Source organism: Nelumbo lutea, chromosome 7 (assembly GCF_056320005.1).
Source record: "Nelumbo lutea isolate HS-2025 chromosome 7, American lotus-T2T, whole genome shotgun sequence".
NCBI lineage: Eukaryota > Viridiplantae > Streptophyta > Magnoliopsida > Proteales > Nelumbonaceae > Nelumbo > Nelumbo lutea.
The window spans coordinates 8921797-8942051 of NC_142690.1; the positions used below are offsets into that span (position 1 = coordinate 8921797).

Consider the following 20255-nt stretch of genomic DNA (forward strand, 5'->3'; position numbering starts at 1 on the left):
GTAGAGGGTTAGATAAAATTTAACTTCTTAAATGATGACTTTTTATGTAATAAGAACTTTAACTATGATTCGGATTGTGTGCTATGTAGAATGATTTAGGTGATGTTTGGTAATGACTTCAATTTATTTGAAAAAATGTTTATACTTGATTTATCTTCAAAAAAAAAAGGTCTATAAACATTTTTCTAGCAATGTTTGACACATCATTGCCATTAGACGTCATTAGGCACCACATAAGAAAAACAGTAAATAAACACCTTGGTGTTGGGGAAAACATTAAGGTGGTCTTTGGTATGGTTTCCATTTATTTGATAGATGGTGTCGTGTCATTGTCAAATCAACATTTGTCCCATCATGCTATTTTGTATGCATATTTATTAAAAAAATCTTATCTTGATTTACGTACAAGCCAATCATTGGGGGAGCTTCATTTTAACGCTTCCCTGACACAAGAGCGTTTATTTACTATTCCACTGATGCGGTGCCTAATGACGCCTAGCGGTGTCTAATTGTCAACAAATCCCAAAAAAAAAAAACATTTATCAACCACTTTCTCGGTTTTGACGATATATCAAGTACAAACATTTATTTAATAAACAAAAGCTATACCAAACACATAGTAAGATGGTGTTTGGTATGGCTTTCATTTATTTGAAAAAATGGTATCGGCTTATTGCCATATGGGCATTTGTCCCAAAATGCTATTTGGTAAGCCTATTTATCAAATAAATGTTTGTATCATCTCATGTGTAAGCCAATCCTTGGGGAAAGCTTCATTTTAACGTTTCCCTCAACACCAATGTTCCGCTTATGTGGTGCTCAATGGTGCCTAACTGTCAAACAATAGTAGAAAAAATGTTTATCAACCACATTTTCTCGGTTTTGAAGATAAATCAAGTACAAACATTTTTCAAATAAATGGAAGGCATACCAAATTGAGATAAAAACATTTATTTGTTAAATAGGCTTATTAAATAACATTTTGGGACAAACACTTACATGGTGATGAATTGACACCATTTTTCAAATAAACAGACACCATACCAAATACCATCCAAATTGTTCAATTGGGAGTTGGAATCTAATTTCCATTCATAGTGGAATGGCCATTCACTCCCCCTCCATTGGGAATGAGAATCCCATTTTATCAAATTCTTATTCTGATTCTATTTTCCATATGAACCAGATAAATGAAGGAATGGGCTATTCTTATTCTGATTCTGTTTTCCATATGAACCAAATAAATGAAGGAATGGGCTATTCTAATTCTGATTCCAAGGGATTTTGGTTATAGTTTGACTACAAAAACAATGGACCCTTTGTTCTAATATGGAAAAAAAAATAACCTTCTTAATGTGGTTGGTTCTTATGGAAGAATAAAAACAATAATATTTTCAACAAAATGTTATATGGACATCTAGAGATTCTCTTGAAAGCAATATGGAATACATAAAGGAATATTAAATGCTATCCATTGCAAAAGCTACCCTATGCCAACCTAATCAAGGAAAATTTTGTGGGTTAAATGGTCTCCCCCCAAATCCATGAAAATAATTTTTTGAAGCCTCAATGGATGGCATTATTTTGGTTGTATAGCCAGAAACTTCAAAGAGGTTATTGGAATAATTATGGGCCAATAATTGCTAAGAAAGGGAGCTGCTCTTGAAACCAACCAGATTACCAACCCAGTGAGGTGCATATGAGAATATCATTGAAGGAGACTCCATGCATAGAATTCAGGCGCTTCAAGATTCCTGCCATGCAGCATGGACAATGCAATTGATACCTATAAAAGAATACAAACAAATTGGTCGTAATTGTAATGTAGTGGTCTAGTTAGTATTCTCACATGTATAGAGGGGGTAATCAAGCTGTTCATTGGTTGGTTAATTAAGGTCATTTTCATGGAGAAGTCAGGTATTTTAACCCTATATCTTTTACTCGCAAACTCTTTACACATCCCACATCCCCACCCACAAATTATTCTTTACACATTCCTAATGTGCAGTTGTAGTGTCATGTGCGAAGAGTTTGTTGGTGTAGTAGATCCAGAAAGGTATACACTGGATTTAGATGTATTGGTCCCAACACATTACTGGCTACATTCACCCAATCATAGGTGTGTAAGTCAAGTGGCTTGAATCGGGTTTATGGTCAACCCAAACCCAATCCTAAGGTTTGGGCCATGCCAAAACTTGGACCAAGTATGAGGTCAAGCCCAATCTTCCCCACCTAAAACCAATTTGCATTATAATTTGATGCACGGGTTGGGCTCGGGCCCAAATTAAGGTTGGGTTGGTCAATGAATTCATTCTAAAATTATACATATATGTATACATTTATACAAATATATATGTATATAGTTGGGTTGGGCTCAAACTAGTTAAAGACCAAATCTAGACTCAGATAAAAAATAAATAAATAACCCCAAATTATTTAATTGAGCACAACGTAATGACCGAAAATCCAAACATAGCCTATATAAAAATCGATTCACAGTCATGTGGGGCCTACAAAAGTTTTTTTTTTGGCAAAAGAACAAAATATATTTATATGCTGAAAGTTACATGAGGAGATAAGCGTGAGTTGAAGTGTAACTTAAACTAGCCCTTACAGGATAAGTAAGCAAAAGTATGGGCCAATTGATTATACTGCCTATGTATATGCTCAAAAGATATAGAAATAAAAGTAGATATTAGTCTTTTAAGCTGACTCTTGTGTAGTTGATAAATCCAATGGCTCGTCATGCCAAACTTTGCCATGTTTACTAAAGATTCATTACTAGAAAAGACCTTCAGATGAGAGTGCTCTAACTTTAGCGTCGGGGCTGTTGATAGCCTAACAAGGTGCTCCTCTTGCAAAAACCAGGTGGTGACTGGAGTGGCTGATGTAGAACCCACATCCTACATAACCAAGAGAATGATCAAAAGAGCCAAAAGTGAGTATGTATCCATGTTAGTGAGAGCTCGATTAGCTTCATTAGGAAGGGTTTGATCTAATGGTTCGTTGTACTAGAACCGAGACAGTAGGTTGGCCACCTGTTTCGGGTCCAACTCCATGAGCTCAAATAAAATTTTATTTCTAGCTTTCCAGATATGGTAGCTTAGGATGTTGAAGCTAGCTAAGCTATTTACAACTTGTTATCAAAGTGGATAATTAATTCATGGAACCACTCCTTTATGACTTGATGTATAGGTTTCATGGGCAAAAGTGATGGATTTAACCCGATTTGAGATTCACACCAGATTGCCCTAGCAAAAGGGTATCGAGAGAAAAGGTGATGGATTGTCTCAACTTGAGTCTTGTAGAGGACACATATTTGATCCCTTTCCCGCAACTAAGCATGGCATTTATTCTTAGTTGATATGCCTTCCCACACTAGCTTCCATAGGAATAGTTGGAATTTAAATGGAATTCTGAGTTTATTGACCTCCTAGCTTGAGGTGGTTGTTAGCAGTCTCAATATTTGGTTCGAAAACATGGCTTTGCTCATGGATTTTATTGATATGAAGCCTTGACCTCCTAGATTCTTAGGCCGACTGATTTTATTCCATGAGATTGTATGAATAGATGCTTTATTGGAGTTCCCCCACCAAAATGATCTTTTAATTTTTTCCAGCTTCATCGAGGCTGATTGAGGGATTAATTTTGTGGTCATGGTGTACACTGGTATAGCCTGCAATACCGAATGAACTAGAGTAGTTTTCCTTGCTTGAGAAAGAAGTTGTGAACTCTAAGACGTGACTCTTGAAGAAACATTCTCTATGATATCTTTGTGTGAAGAGCATTGGTTTGAGACAATGTGGGTACCAAGGTACTTAGAGCCAATCATGGATTGAGATATGTGGAGCATGTGAGAGAGGATTCTTCAGTGATATTTGGGGACATTGTGGCTGAAAAATAAGCTTGACTTGGAGTAGTTTATTTTATGATCCAACATTTCTTCAAATTCTTGTAAAACTGAAACCAAAGATCTTGCTTGCCCTACTTCTACTTTACAAAAGATGATACAGTCATCGCCAAGGAAAAGGTGAGTGATTGGAGGCCCAAAATTGCTTTTTTTCACTCCTTTAAACTGACTCAATGGCATTGCTTTGTTTAATAGCTGAGTGAAAGCCTCCATCCCCAGTATGAACAAATACGAAGAGATTGGATCGCCTTGTCTTAATCCTCTTTTCAGAGAAAACTGGCCATGAGATTCACTAGCTATTTTTGTAGAGGAGGCTGTAGATATACTCTAATGAATTAAATTGCACCATTTGTTTGGAAAATCCCATTTTGCGGAGCAGATGGGATAAGAAAGACCAACCCATACGATCAAAAGCTTTTGACATGTCTAATTTAATAGCCATGTATTTCTTACCTTCAGGTTGGGATTTCATCTTTTGTAGAATCTCCTTCACTAGCAAGACATTGTTTGAGATTTGTTTTTCCTTCAAGAAACCCGATTGATTTGGTGATATTAAGTCTTGCAAAATTGGTTGTAGGCGTTGCACCATCAATTTTGTGATAATCTTGTACAGGACATTACATAAGCTGATTGGCCTGAAATTGGAGACATCCACAGGCTTGTTGTTTTTGAGTACAAAGACAACATTTGTGTTGTTTATTGCTTTAGGTAGAAATTTTGTGTTAAAAAATCTTTGCACCATGGAGTAAATGTCCTGACCAATTATATTTCAGAAATATTGGAAGAAGAGAGGAGTGAAGCCATCAGGTCCTAGTGCCTTATGAGGGTTAAATTGTTTAACCACTGATGAAATTTCCTCAAAAGTAGGTGAAACTAAGACTGAATCCTTCTGTTGAGGGGATAGAGTTGGGAGATTCAGGCCATTTAGTTGAGTTGGATTAGAGACTTATGGAAGGCCTCCCACTTGTTGAAGTGCTTATTTGAAAGTATTAATTACAGAATCCTTATTAGAGGTCCTAGAGCCATCCAAACATTTTGGCCAATCAATGATGTTCTTGGAGTTCTTGAAATTGGTCATGTGGTGAAAGACTTTTGTGTTTCTGTCTCCTTCTCTAAGCTGTAACTCCCTTGATTTCACTCTCCACAATTGCTCTTTTTTAGCCAATCAATAGTTATATTGGTCTTAAAGAGTGCAGTTCTTGCAGCTCTTCCCTTGACAGAAACCAACAGTTATATTGGTCTTTAAGACATTTTGGCCAATCAACAATGTTCTTGGGGTTATTGAAATTGGTCATGTGGGGAATGACTTGTGTATTTCTGTATCATTATCTAAGCCATAACTCCCTTGATTTCATTCTCCACAATTGCTCTCTTTAACCGGCCAATAATTATATTGGTCTTTAAGAGAGTGTAGTTCTTGATGCTTTTTCCTTGACAGAGCCCTCAGTTGTAAATTTGTTATTTTCTCAAAAACTCTTTAGATGTGGTTTTGTATATGCCCAAATTGGGTTTTATTTCAGAACTTGAAAGCATTTTTGCAGGTTCTTAGTTTGATGACAATTTAATGGTTCTTAGTTTGATGACAATTTAATGGCCTTGACAATTTAATGGCAAGTGTTCACCGACAAGGGACCATGACTTAATAATTGGGTAGTGGCGAAGAATGGGTAGGGGTGCAACTTTGGCAGGCCCCACACACCCAACATGCAAAAGTTGCACCCCTGCCCAGCCTAGCCCTATCTCAAAAAGCCCAAACTAGACAGGTCCCACACGGCGTTGAAGACACTTGTATGCCGCTGGGTCAGCACTCCTTTTCCCTGACCATTGTGTGAGTGTGAGGTGGATTGCACATGATTGAGAGTAGAGGATGTTGAGACAGCGATTTAAGATTCAATGGCATTTCAGATGAAGATTTTTGTTCTCTTTTCTTCACCAAGATCAACAAGGTCGAATTTGTTCTGCGGTGGCGGGACCCGGTAAGGCGGTAAACGTTAAATCTGAAAATTCTACGCATGACTTTAGTGGATGAATCTTTCTTGTTTGGATTTGACAGAACGGATGAATATAGCATGGAACAAGCATCTTCGCTCAGAATCGTAGCTTTCGAATATCATAGAATCATACCACCACCAACCCACCTTTTTATTGGGATGATTTCACTCTGATGCGATCTGGGCAATCTGAATTGCAGATCCTCTCACCGAACCGTTACCCTTCGTATCATGTGATCCTTGCACGAGAAAATATGGAAAATGCAACCGTTGGTGTATCGGAGATGTTCCACTGTTCATGGTGTCTGCTGAAGTTCTGGTCAAGGCTTTCATTTGGAGGCGGTTGAGTCAAATTTTATCACTAGAGCAAATACCCATTTTGAATCTCTGTTAGTAAGATATCGTCCATCGTTTTCTTCACTTGAATTCTCTTTTTTCGATCAAAATTCTTCAACTCAAAGTCGATTATTTTTAATTTCAGTTCAGGCTTCTTCCCCTTTCTAATTATGTGTGTTTCGATGCTTTGGTTTAAGATTCAGTTTCCCATCTGGGTATTTGAAATTTTATATTTTTGTAGCTCCTCCTGTTTAAGAAATTTTATATTTTTAGTAGTTTTTATTGGGTTATGGAACTAAACCGCCATATGGGTGGAATACCCAGATCGCCAATTTGATTACACTTTTATTGGTGCCAGTGAATCGCGATGCTAATCCTGTTCGTAAAGGAAGCAAGAGAAAACTCTTCTTTGGAGGCTCTGATTCTGTTATTTCTCTTCATTTTGTCAATCGTTTGAATCTTTGATTGAAGAAAGAGAACAAGATTGATCCTTCTCATAATTATATTTCAGTTCCAAATCAATCTGATTTCTGTCTCAGGTTTAAATACTGTAACTAAAATTCTCTTTCTAAACTTTGTTAAGGATTTCTTTTTCATTTTTTCACTTATTGCCGTTGACAGATTGTAAGATGACATCTAGTTATTTATCTCACAGAGTTTTGAATATGGATGTTCGGAAACTTTGTTATGTCATTGTTATTGATGATGATAATGGTGAAGAAACTGAAAAGCAACACAGGCTAGCGCCAGGATCATGCAATGATTCTGATACATCATTTTGGTACACAAAGTCGACTCTGCAGAGTGTTTTGCAATTAGTTGGATGCAAAGTGCATCATGCTTTCAAGGTGCTTTACTCTTTCAATCGTGAAGTTCTTTCATTTCGTTTCTGTTCATTTGATTTCACTAATATACATCTTTGATGCTCCCTTAGTTTTGGTATTTCTTTTTGACTTCTGAAGATGTTACATATTGCTTAACTGACATTTAAATACTTAAAGAGATTGATTTCTTTTATTATTAGATGAATGCATATATTGATTCGGCTTCATTCTTTTTTTTTTTTTTTTTGTATGGCTAGAGAAATAGTATTGCAGGCTTAAATCTCTTAATTCATATTTAGCACTCTCCTATACAGAGGCCATTGCTTGGTGCAATGGTAAAATCGTGGTCTGGCAAATATGAGAACATGAGTTCAAGTCTGAGAACAGCCACTTTGTGCCAAAATGCTAAAGATTAGCTTCATATCCTGATATCCAGTCCACCCCTCCCAATGCCCAGGATGATTGGGACCAGCGTTGGCTAATGGGCTTTAGTTGTTTTTGTCTCCCTTAATCTATTGGAAAATGGTCTAGTTAATATATATCTACATACAAACACAAATGTAAAAGGCATCTACCTTCTATTTCCTTATTGGAGTGATGATTTTATTGTCATTTTAAATTTATAATAGTTTGGGTCATTTAAGCTTGTGACGATCAGTAGCATTTGTATAAGTACTAATAGATTTTTTTTTGTTGGCCTTTTTTCTTTCAATTAGTCACATTTTTTTTCAGAAGCAATACATTACAAATTTACATGTCATAGGCTCACAGCCAAAAGCTTGTTTGTTTTGGATGCATTTGGTTGCATATGAAATGAAGGAAACCATATTGACTAAAAGATATTTTAAATACTTAACAGATTAAATTCTTATTTATTGGATGAATGCATGATGTGCATTTTTTTGGGATTGGTAATGCAGAGATAGGCTAGAGAGCACATTGAACCTCACCACATGGTGAAATGAGAGCTAGCCCCTTATGCCAGCTGCCTCCAAATTTACATGAAAATCTTCTAAAAGGACTTCGATACACTTACCCAGTGGTTAGTTCCCCAATATACCTTATCTATCAACTCTGCAGCAAGTAAATCCACCATGGGCATCTGGGTTTTCATATGGCATTGATAGTGGCACATAATTCTTTCTCTGTATCTACTTTGTGGTGTTAGGTCCAAGCCATAATTTGGATTTTTTTTTTTCAGAAATCTTTTCAAGGCAACAAATTTCAAGGTTTCTTTCTCTCAATCCAGTGGACAAAGTCTCCAAGGTTGGAAAATCTGAAATCACAATGGACATATTTCTTTTGTTTCAAGTAAAGAATACAACGAACATAGGAGTAGAAAAAGGCTTTCGTCAAATGTATCAGGGTCCAATTTATATTTAGGATGAAGACAGATAGGTGGTCATTAACCTTATCTCCTGTACTAAAATGCATAATTCCCTCTTCTACAATGAATAAAATTCTCAAAAGCCTCAAGAAAAAATTTATAAGAGACTGCTTGTTAGGAAGAGATAAATTACTTTATTAGAAGTATGTTTTGAAAACCGAATGTCGTTGCTTATGTTCTGAAACTTTAGTTGTTTTTGCCTCCCAAATCTGTTGGAAAAGTAGGGTTCCCTCCCATTTTTATTATTGAAATGCCAAATATATTTTTATCATAGATTTCTAAGATTTAGTTTGGTTTGTTTTTCTTGTTGAAAAACAAGTAATATTCAGTTAAATGCTGACAACAAAATTTCCTATTGGATTATTTTGTACATTCAGTAATTTCTACATTTCAAACAAAACATGCATTATTAGTCACAATTAAAAGATTGCCAACAAAATTTCCTGATTATTTGTTTTTTGGATGTTATTGGGTGGGATACTTTGTTTACCTTTCTTAAATTTGTACTGTATGTGAGATATTTCCTTAAAGAACTGTTTAGTTGTATAATTTGAATGCCATTTTGTTGCAACAGATCAGTAGACGAGTTTTTGATATCTTGGAGAATGAAAACCTAAAACGAGCAGTTGACTTTGAAGTGAGGGGAACCTTTGTTTCTGATGGGATAACGGAACTCTCTTACATCAGAAAAGAAGGTCATGATGATTTTAAAACTTCAAAAGGTCAACTGCATGAGAACATGAAAAATGATCATTCTGCAAAAGATAGAGATAAGCCATATGATCTTTATAAGAAACGGGTATCTGTGACAGTGAAGAGAGGGAGGTTCTTGGATGTCATATGCAGTACTCTTGAAAAATATCGTTATGTGGGACCAAGTCAGTGTGCTGATATTGGACTTGCATGCAGGTATTATTTTTCTTTTTCTGTGTAGAATGGCATTGCTATCCTGTTTTTTACTCTTAATGGTAGGAATCTTCTACCATTATATTGATTGTGTTATATGTCAAGCCCAATTATTAGGAAAATGACATGAAATCAAGATGAGTAGAGTAGTTCTGTTGTATATCCTATATCACATAAATTTGATTTTAGATGAGCAATATTTTCTGGAAATGATGATCTTAATCTTGTTAATATTTAAAAAAGGCCTAACCATTATTCCAACTTCCACTTCTCTATATTAAGGAATGGTATAATTTGTATTTTCTGTCAATAGACAGTCTGTCATATGATGAATAAACATGGAGTAGAAGTCTCTTGCTAGATTGATTTTGAAGACCTTGGATATTTCTCTACTTCTAAGCTTTATATGGTACCAACATTAACTCTGAATTAGCATGCCATCAGGATGAATTTTTCTCATGAAGAGTAAAGTGGCAATTACAGCTTCTATTCAATATAAAGAGAAAATGTTTGTTGCTGACAATGATTGTAAAATCTGCATACATCCTAACAAGGAATATGAGAAGATTTTGGCAAGCATGAAAAAATGACTTAATGTTATAGTATACACCTCTATCTCAAAGCACCTATTTAGCATCCTACTTGACATGTATCTGAGACTCCATCTGCTATTCTCCCTTTTTCTCAAATAACATAAACTTTGTGTGCAGTTGAACTACAAGTAAGATCCTAACAACCAAGAATTGGAGAAAAACTAGAATTTAATTTTGCACCATGTGACCCTCGAATAAGATGTGCAGTTTTTTGTTTTTTGGAAAAGTGATGGATAAAATGTTTTGTTTTTCTGTTTCTCCTTTTGGATATGGAGTTTCAATTATGAAGGAAATGGGTCTATAAAATTTCCAAGCTATTATTTTTTCAAGCTCAAAAAGTGAAATCTAAAATTTGAGAAACGTGCTAAGGCTTGCACCATGCAAGTATTTACAAGTACTGAAGCTACTGAACAGAGAATGAGGACAAAAATAGAGGCATATAGAGGGCTTCTTTTGAAACTTTTTTCCCAAATGTCCAGTCAAAATAGGGAGCCATTCCATGGTCATATGGGAATTATCTTCTCGTGTACCTTTTTTTTTTATTATCTAATGGAATTCAATTACTTTCTCTCAAAAAAAATTCTTTGTGCATGTTACCTAGTGCCCTTGGAAAAGGCAAGACTACATTAATGGCCTTCATAAATATGTATAGAGTCAATTGTTAATATTTTTGAAGTGTTGGCTTTGAATTTGAAACTTTCTTTTTTCTTCCAAGTAGCTCTGTTCTCATGGAAATTAATTTAATTATAAAGATTTTAACCAAAATTAGATTGAAGTGGCAAGACATTCTTGTATAGCAAATTTAAGATTTTTGTCATAGACAACCGAAATTTTCCACATGTATGAATTTCATGTCACTGTTGACATGGCTTAGATGGGTTAGCCAAACCAGTGGTGCACAAATTGCTACTATATCTTCTGTTGTCTTGTTTAACATGGAACTGACTTCCAACGTCTTAGATTGTTATTCAATATCTACACTATATCCTTACATAATTCATGCTATTCTCTGGACTAATTTTTCTCTATTGCCATAGACTTCGTGAAAAGAAGGAATCTGTTACCATTTTGCTTTGTGGTACCAGTGGATGTGGCAAGTCAACTCTCTCTTCTTTACTGGTATTGCTTCAGTGCACGTATTAGCCTCATGTTTCCTCCTTGTTTTGAATCTATGAAGCAATATGAAATTATACTTAAGGAACAACATAATTTTATCTTTTTTTGTTCCCCAGACGTTGAGAATAAAATGAGACAACAATAAGCAACTTTTCAAATATTTTAACAGATAATGAACTATAATCTTATGGTTGCCATATACCTGTTACATTTTGAACATATCTTATTGTAATAGTATACTTTGATGTTTCAGGCAAGCAGACTAGGCATTACAACTGTTGTTTCTACTGATTCTATTCGCCATATGATGAGGAGCTTTATTAATGAAAAGGAAAACCCACTATTGTGGGCATCTACATATCATGCTGGGGAGTTTCTAGATCCAGCTGCTGTAGCTGAAGCAAAGAGAAAAAAGGACAGAAAATTATCCACCATGACTTGGAGTGGTCAGGTTGGTTTGGAGAAATTGGAAACAATGCCAAAACCTCTATGTGATACACCTGAAGGCAACTTCTTGGAAGCAGGTCCATCCATGAGAGAATGTACGAAATTAAGTGACTGTTACAAAACAGACAGGGTTTCCAATCTTCCAACTGAACAAGTTGCTGCCAAAGTTCTAGCAATTGAAGGTTATAAAGCACAGAGTGAAATGGTTATTGACAGTCTTGATAGGCTAATCACAGTCTGGGAGGAAAACAAAGAATCAGTAGTGGTGGAGGGTGTCCATTTGAGTCTCAATTTTGTGGTAATCTTCTTTTCCCTCTGGGTGCGTTTAAATAATATTAGGATCTCAGTGGTTTGGTTTGATTTTAACTTTCCAACTTAAGTCACGCAAATGAATAATTTATAAAATGAAGAAAAGTCTTCTTGGAAAGACTTTTATTAGTCAGGCTTGACTGGCTTGAGTCTTAGGGGCTTAGACATTATTACCAAGGGTTTACCTTTGTCATTGTATAGCTTAATTAAGAAATTTTGTTTCTTATAAATTGGCTCTTGCCACTCTTGATTTCGTTCTCTTCTTCGGTCTTATATTCCAGATAGGTCTTATGAAGAAGCATCCTTCCATAATTCCATTTTTGATATACATATCAGATGAGGAAAAGCACTTGGAACGGTTTGCTGTCCGAGCCAAATACATGACCCTGGATCCTTCTAAAAATAAGTATGCAAAGTACATCAAGAATATACGTACTATACAAGACTACTTATGCAGAAGGGCAGACAAGTACCTTGTACCCAAGGTGAACAACACCAATGTTGACCAAAGTGTGGCAGCCATACATTCAACTATATTTAGTTGTTTGAGAAGGAGGCAGATGGGGGTTTCCTTATATGATATGGTTACTAACACTGTTAAAGTAATAAATGAAGAATACTCTAAGCATTATGATGCAAATTCTATCAGTTCAAAAGGCATGTTCAGGATGATCCAAAGGCAAGGATCTTTACATCATTACATGGCTATAGTCAACTCAGATGGCTCAGTTTCCAAAGCATGGCCATTTATGCATGAAGATAGAACAAAGGAGCCCTCTTCATCTAGTGCTAGTACCAGTGTAGTCGGGAGTCCTATCTATGGATCAATTCAGTTTCGTGAAGCTGAGCCTGTTAATATACAGTTTGGTAATTTTGGGATAGGTTCTTGGCCAAATGACGCAGAAGGTACAAGCTACACGAGCAGTGTAAACGATTTCAGACTTGATGGAGATGAAGAAGTGGTTGAACTTTCTTCTTCCTCCAGTTCACAACTGCATCATGAAGGGCACTTGAAGGAGGTAGTGGTCTATATTTCAATGTTTTCAATCCTATGTTTATGTAGTGTATGTATGGGTTCTGCAAGGGTTGTCTTTCACAATGTTAACCATGCAAATTGCATCTTATAATTCTCTTGGATTGACACTTACTATAGCTATGATTGACATATTAGAAAATCATCGATGAGATTAATAGCATAATCACTGAATCTTATTGTTGGTACTAGTACACCCTTACTCCCTTGGTTTGGCTACCTTACCTTGAGAATACTGAAACTTATGTCACTAAAGTTTCATTTTTGAAACTGATTTTTTTTTTTTTTTTGGATGGAAGAAATAAGATGCTATGCGTTTTCTGTTCTGAGGTTGCATTATGGAAATCTGGATTTCCATAGTGTAACTTCCGACCCAACTTTCTTATCTCTTCTACTCTGAATGGATGGTGATGAGGAGGTAAATGTGTTTTTTTTTTTTTTTTTTTTGAAAAAAGTAAGGTAATATTATTTCTGAAGAAACACATACAAATGGAGGAGCAAACAAGATTGACTCCCCCGCATACACAGCATCAGATATCCCATAAACTAACTGAATTTAGAATCAGAAACATGTTCTGATTGCTAAACTCAGGAACAACTGATAACCAAGAAGCAAGTTTAGCCACAACACAATTGATCAACTCATCAGAACTTTTACAAAGACCATTAAAAATTCTATTGTTCCTCCCAGACCAAATAGTGCTGATCACTGCCGCTGGAATGGTCCTCCAAATGATTTTTCCTCTTTTTGATAGACCTGGAATATACCAGCTGTGAAGAAGTTCCTAAATCGATCCTGGCATCACCCAGTTAATGCCCACCACATGCAAGAAGTGAGACCAAATCCTCCAAGCAAAAGAGCAATGAATACATAAGTGATCCATGGACTCTTCCATTTGACCGCAAATCCCACAATTTAGGTCATCCGAGGTGATTCCTCTTCTCATCAGACTGATTCTTGTTAGACATTTCTTTAGAGTTGCAGCCCAAACTAGGAAATTGACTTTGGAAGGGGTAGAAGGAATCCAGATTTGTTTAGATGGGAAAACAGAATCTCCTGTAGCACTAGACCCTCCACAAAGGATTTAACTGAGAAGTTCCCATCAGCCTTCCATTTCCAGGTCCAAATATCACTTACTTGCAGCTAAGGAGTCTCATTACTTCCTCCACCTCCCAGTCCTGAAAAGCTCTGCGGAAACTAGGCTTCCAGACCACTTCCCCTCTCATTATCTCAAAAGATTCAGCCACTGTAGCCTCTTTGTTCTCAGCCACTGAAAAAATAAGAGGGAACTTTACCTCTAAAGTTGTTTCATCAAGCCACCCATCCTTCCAGAATCGAATTCTGTCCCTCTTTCCCACCTGAAAGACCACACCCTTCAGAAAACTCGGGATCACTTTCATTATAGCCTTCCACAAAGAACATCTATAGGAAGGAAGGTTAATTGCAGTTGTCCAACCCTCTGGCTGAAGGCCATATTTTGCAGCAATGAGCTTTCTCCACCAACTATCTTCTTCTGTGCCAAATCTCCATAACCACATCCCCATTAGAGCAGTGTTAAAAGTTTTCAGTTTTCTTGGACCCAAACCACTTGAACTACGTGGAGTACAAATCTGATCCCAAGCCACCAAGTGAAATTTCTTCTCATCTTCCCAGACTTTCCATAAAAATTCTCTTTGCAATTTTTCAATTCTCTTAGCCACTTTACTTGGTAAAGGAAAGAGGGAAAGGTAATAAGTTGGAAGGTTTGCAAGTGTACTTTTAATCAAAGTCACTCTTCCCCATTTCGAAAGGTATTTTGCCTTCCAAATCGCCAATTTTATTTCCATTCTTTCTACAACAGATTCCCAAATTGTTGAGGATGAGCTTTTTGTACCCAGACGAAGACCAAGATAGCTAGTTGGGAGATATCTATTTTATATCCCAGTACTTCCACCCATTCTTCCAGCCCCTCAATTCTGCCCACTGGAATGATAGAAGATTTTCTTAAGTTCATCTTCAGATCAGTTACCACCTCGAACCGGATGAAAATCCCAATTAAAGTTTCCAGCTGAGAGAAGGAAGCACCAATGAAGCATAAAGTATCATCAGCAAAGTGAAGAACATTTACCCTCTCACCACTTGGAATTATCTCAAAACCCTCCCATAGGCTTGCCTGACCCGCATGGTTGATGAATTGGGTCAGTACCTCCATAATACATAGAAAAAGCAGAGGTGACAGGGGGTCACCTTGGCGGATGCCCCTTGAATTTTTGAAGAAACCAGAGCGCTTTTCATTAATTAAAACAGAAAATTTGGGGGAAGATATGCATACCCTCATCCAGTTTCTCCACTTCTGACCAAAATTCATTTTTTCCAGAATGAAGTTCAAACACTGCCAGTTCACATGAGCGTAGGCTTTTTCAAGGTCAATTTTACATAACAGACCTGGTTCTCCTTCCTTCCTAGAGTACTTATAAAACACTGTCCAGAATTTGTCTTCCGCCAACAAACACACATTGGTTTTCTGAAATTACAGATCCCAACACCTTTTTAAATCTCTCTGCAAGAAGTTTATAAAAACTATGAAGCAGCCTTATCGGTCTGAAATCTTTGAGGTTGGTTGCTCCTTCTACCTTAGGGATCGAAGTAATAAGGAGGTAAATGTGTTGATAACTTTAATTGTATATTTTCAAGGCAATTCAAATATTTTGTATGCATTCACATGGTCATTGCATGAGGGTAGTATGAGACTATGACTGCATGTAGTTGTTAAGGTTGGAAACCACTTTAGTCTTTGGCATTATGGGCATTTTGAGGAGTAAAAGGGTTTTGGTTTTCCAGTAAATGAGTATTTATTTTGTTGCTTCCAGGATTTCTAAATCCAGCAGATTGTGTCAAATTTGACAAAGACCACTTACATACATGTAGAAATTGCCAATTTGGATGATATTATTATATACTCCAAGATAGGGGTGAGCAAATGGTTTATTCGGCTAGAAACCAAACCAAAACCGAAATAACCGAAACTAAGATTTTCAGTTTGCTTTTCAGTTATTATGGTTAAAACCGAATTTCAAAACTATATATATTTTAATATATATTATACAATGTATATAATAAATTATATATTTTAATATATAATATAATATAATATAATATATTTTATACATATTATAAATGTATTATATGTTAATATATATACTATAGATAATAAAGTTCGGTTAATTCAGTTTTTTTGGTTAACTGAATTTCTAAACCTGAAAACCAAAACCGAAATAACCAAAAAGCAAAAAAACCAAACCGAAATTTTCCGTTCGGTTTTTTGGTTTTAACCGAATAATGCTCACCCCTACTCCAAGATACTTCCTTTCCATTTCAATGGTAATACTTTTTTTTTTGGTAGTGAATACTAACACTGAATATTTGATTAAGAGAAAAAGATGGGATAGATATGTTTTAGTTAAAGAGCTTAGGATACAATGAAGTAGTGACAAGTGTGACTTGTGCTAATTAGGCAACCTGTTTTCTTTTGTGCATCTTAGTCAGAGTTACAGATTTATTGACTATTTGTGTTTGTTCTATAACATTTTATTTATTATTGATTACCCTTTTAGCAAGGTCAAGTATTACTCTTTCTAACTAAGCAATCCCTCCTTTTGATCAGCTCACGGAACAAGTGGTGGCGTCAGAAAGTGAGGAGGAGCCACTTCAAGATGATGATGATAATGGTGATGATGATGATGATGATTCTAGAGATGCAATTTTTGAGCTTGGACATGAGGTAAGAAACGACCTATGTAGATGAACCATGGTTCAAACTTCAAAGTATTAACACACTTGATACTCAATTCAAATTTGCAGATAGGTACATTAAGGTAATAATTGCTATTTAGATCTATCAAACCTACCTACCTCTAAGTATTTTAGTGATCCTGAAAACTAAACCAATATGTATTGTACAATACGTTTGGATACATAATATTTTGAACCTTGAGATGAACCTGGTATTTGTTTAATTACCTATGAAAGAGTAATGGTTGTTTGATATCATCAATTCTTAAGTAAAAGTAGGCTATCTCCGTGGACTCATTTCGATTTTTACCCTCTTGGCAGTTGGAAGGTTCGGTGGTTGAATCATCCACAAGATCGGATGATGAGTATGATACTGACCTAAAGGATGGAATGTTATATGAAGATGCTGCAAGTTTGGAAGCTTTGAGCCATCCCACCAGTCCCTTTGATGGTCCCCGTAAGCATCACAAGCTATGGAAATGCTACTCCATGAAACTCTCAGGAAAATTTGTTTGTGAAGGCAAGCCTTTTAGCCGTGTTAATAGCCTCCCTCTTCAAAGAAATCACTCTAACAACCCTAAACGTGTGAACATTCCAATGCCTCCTACAGATGCATGAAGCGGATAAGTACAGTTGTAAAAAGAGAAATGTTTGTTTCATTGTTTGATCTTATTAATGCTTTAATCTTACTTGGTTCGCCATTTATTCATCTGTACCTGAACTGGTCGTTTCTTCTGCCTATGAAGAACTTCAGTGTTCCCTTTTCATTTTAGAATTACATGTTTTTTCCTCCTTTTTAGATCTACATTAACCGAAGTGGTGGAATTTCTACCTACAGTAATTTTTTTTTGAATTCATTATAGTTGGCAATTCTTTTTCGTTTTATTTATATTTGTATTTGCACGTATTTTGAGATCCTTGATGATAATCAACTAAATATTTCTTCAACTTGGGAAAAAAAAAAATGAATGCCTGATGGGTATACGAGCGTTGCAAGATATGAATCCAGACTGAGTACCTACGTTTATTCAGAAATTGACATACACCTGGGAAGTGGGAACACAATCGTGAGCTATTTCTTAGCCATTTTAAACACAACAGAACACCATAGCATATGTACAAACAAATGGGTCATTTGAGCCTAAGTAGTACAAATACAAATATGTAGAGTGCAAAACCTTGTATTTTGTACCTGGGAAGTGGGAACTGGAAACACAGTCGTGAGTTATTTCTTAGCCATTTTACACAGCATAACACCGTAACATATGTGCAAACAAATGGATCCGTTGGCTCAGTTTGGAAGGAGTACAAATACACCTGGGAAGTGGGAACACAGTCTTGAGTTATTTCTTAGCCATTTTACACACAACAGAACACTGTAACATATGTGCAAACAAATGGATCCTTTGGCTCAGTTTGAAAGGAGTATACAAATATATAGAGTTTAAAACCTTGTATTTTGTATATATTTGTATTGTACATTTTTATATTTGTACTCTTTCCAAACAGAGCCAAATTTGTTGAAAAAGCAACTCAACAATTAGGGTTACTAGATACAGTGCTCAAACCACTTAATTAACTATTTGTTTTTTGGTAAACACTTAAGGGCCTGTTCGTTACCACTTATCTCTTAATGCTGAAGAGATCATGTGCACTTTAAGAGGTTTCTGAGCATTCATTTGCTCAAAATCTTCAAACCTCTGAATTTGTACTAATTTGTAATGACATCCCATCAATCAATTGGCATTATAAATTTACTTCTAGTTTTATCCCTCTCTTTATATTTGTATTTTATTTTCTACAATACACCTATCTTCCACACAAGTCACAAGGGTACCCATTTCCGCTGACTTATTTATAATGGATTATTGAATAATAATAATAATAATAATAACAATACTAATTTTATTTAATTTAATTTAATAATGGATTATTAAATAAATTAATTATTTTAACATATAAAAACAAATTAATAATAATTAAAATATATTAATACTTAACCATAGAAACAATAATTACATAATTATTTAAATAATATAATTAAAAATTCTTAATTATTTTGATAATTAAGATGATTATATTAATTTTTATTTAATTAAACAATTATAAAAATATTAAAACAAAATAATTAATTATTGAAATAATTTATTTTTATTTATTTAATAATTAACTATTAAAATAACTAATTTAGTAAATATTGTAAATTAAAATAAATATTTAAATATTTTATTATATATGAATGACTATTTTATTATATTTGCAATTATTTAATAATTATTATTTACTTATTTATTTTTTATTGAATAAATAGTAAAATATTATGTAATAAATATCTCTTAATAAATAATTATTAATTGTTCTAACAGTTTTCATTAATTATTTTATATTTATTTAATTAATTTGCTAAATAGTTAAACAAAATTTTCATATCTAAGGTTAAAATGGTCATTTTCTATCTTTTAGAATTCAACATTTAGATTTCAGAACAACATTCTTTGCATTCAGACTTTAGAACCAAGAAAAAGTTCACCAACTCCAATACACATCTTAAAGTAATTATTATAGTTTCAGAAACATTCAGACTTAGAATGTAATACAAATGGAGAGGCCCTTAATGAAAAGGCAATTTTGAAGACATACTGTGCAAACACTCACAATGGAAAACCCATATCAATCTCAAAAATACATCAATAAACACAAAATTCAATGGACATGAGATTATTAATAAGGTATAAGAAAGACCTTTTAATGATTTTATATAGTGTGAACTATCCAGATACGATTGGAAACTTTGGGAAATGATAGAAGAAATAAATCTCGGGGCTAATTACATTATGACTTTTAGAAAATTGGCGGTGATTAGGGGATGCAATCAAACATAACCGAATTCAACTGGCATGTCTTGATTCCGTTTGACTAAAATATTCATTCAAGCTTGAGTTTGAGCAAAATTTGAACATTATTTTTCGACTGGAGTTGAGTTCCACAAAATACATATTAATGGAGCCAAGCTCATGAGCTTTTGAGTAGAACATTTTATAGGTCGAGTTTGAATTCAAAATAATTGATCAAAATTATTCTGAGATATGAACTTGATTAGCATCCAATTTGAATTGAGCTTGAACTTGAAACTAAGCCTGAGCTGTTTGATTAAAATTCTATTTAATTTCAAGACTGAATCTGCTCCTCACACCTGACGCCTCACACACATCCTACCAATGTATGGGAACATCTTCCGTACTTATTAATTATTATTCATAGAAGATGCTTTCAATGCATGGGGGATGTGCTGTTAAGCGCCCATTTGTGAGAAGCAGATCCCGCTTCTTCAATTTCACCGTTATTAGTGATATTGGGTTGGGGTTGATTGAGGTGGAAACTCGAATCGGTGTAAAGTTTACATCTCGGTTCGAGTTTGCGTGCATTTGTTTAAGTTGTTGGTTTACACCATAAAGCAATGTAAAATTCCACTGAGCCCAACTTTTACATCGATATTCGGTGAAAATTTATCATCAATAAAATTGATGATGTAAAATTCCATCGTCTGCCCTATCGGTAATAAAACTCCCTCCTTGCACCTCCTCTAGCTGTTGCAACGTTCAAAACATCACCAGTGTTCTCTACTGGCACC

General features: G+C 35.1%; 1 protein-coding gene across 7 annotated transcripts; it reads left to right on the forward strand.

The window, feature by feature from the left end:
- Positions 1-5578: 5578 nt before the first annotated feature.
- Positions 5579-17509, forward strand: LOC148844962 (P-loop NTPase domain-containing protein LPA1 homolog). Of its 7 annotated transcripts, none has more exons than XM_088956280.1 (11): positions 5748-5886; positions 5964-6294; positions 6596-6776; positions 6893-7085; positions 8263-8327; positions 9023-9357; positions 10985-11066; positions 11317-11808; positions 12101-12838; positions 16497-16613; positions 16946-17509. In XM_088956280.1, exons 4-11 carry the CDS (start codon positions 7061-7063, stop codon positions 17240-17242), a joined length of 2151 nt encoding a protein of 716 aa, XP_088812406.1. In that variant the 5' UTR covers positions 5748-5886; positions 5964-6294; positions 6596-6776; positions 6893-7060; the 3' UTR covers positions 17243-17509. The 7 variants fall into 7 exon arrangements, with proteins under 7 accessions (XP_088812403.1, XP_088812406.1, XP_088812404.1 ...); XM_088956283.1 differs by lacking the exon at positions 5748-5886 and adding an exon at positions 7982-8103 and having other exon boundaries at positions 6153-6294; XM_088956284.1 differs by lacking the exons at positions 5748-5886; positions 5964-6294 and adding exons at positions 6350-6452; positions 7982-8103.
- Positions 17510-20255: the final 2746 nt, after the last annotated feature.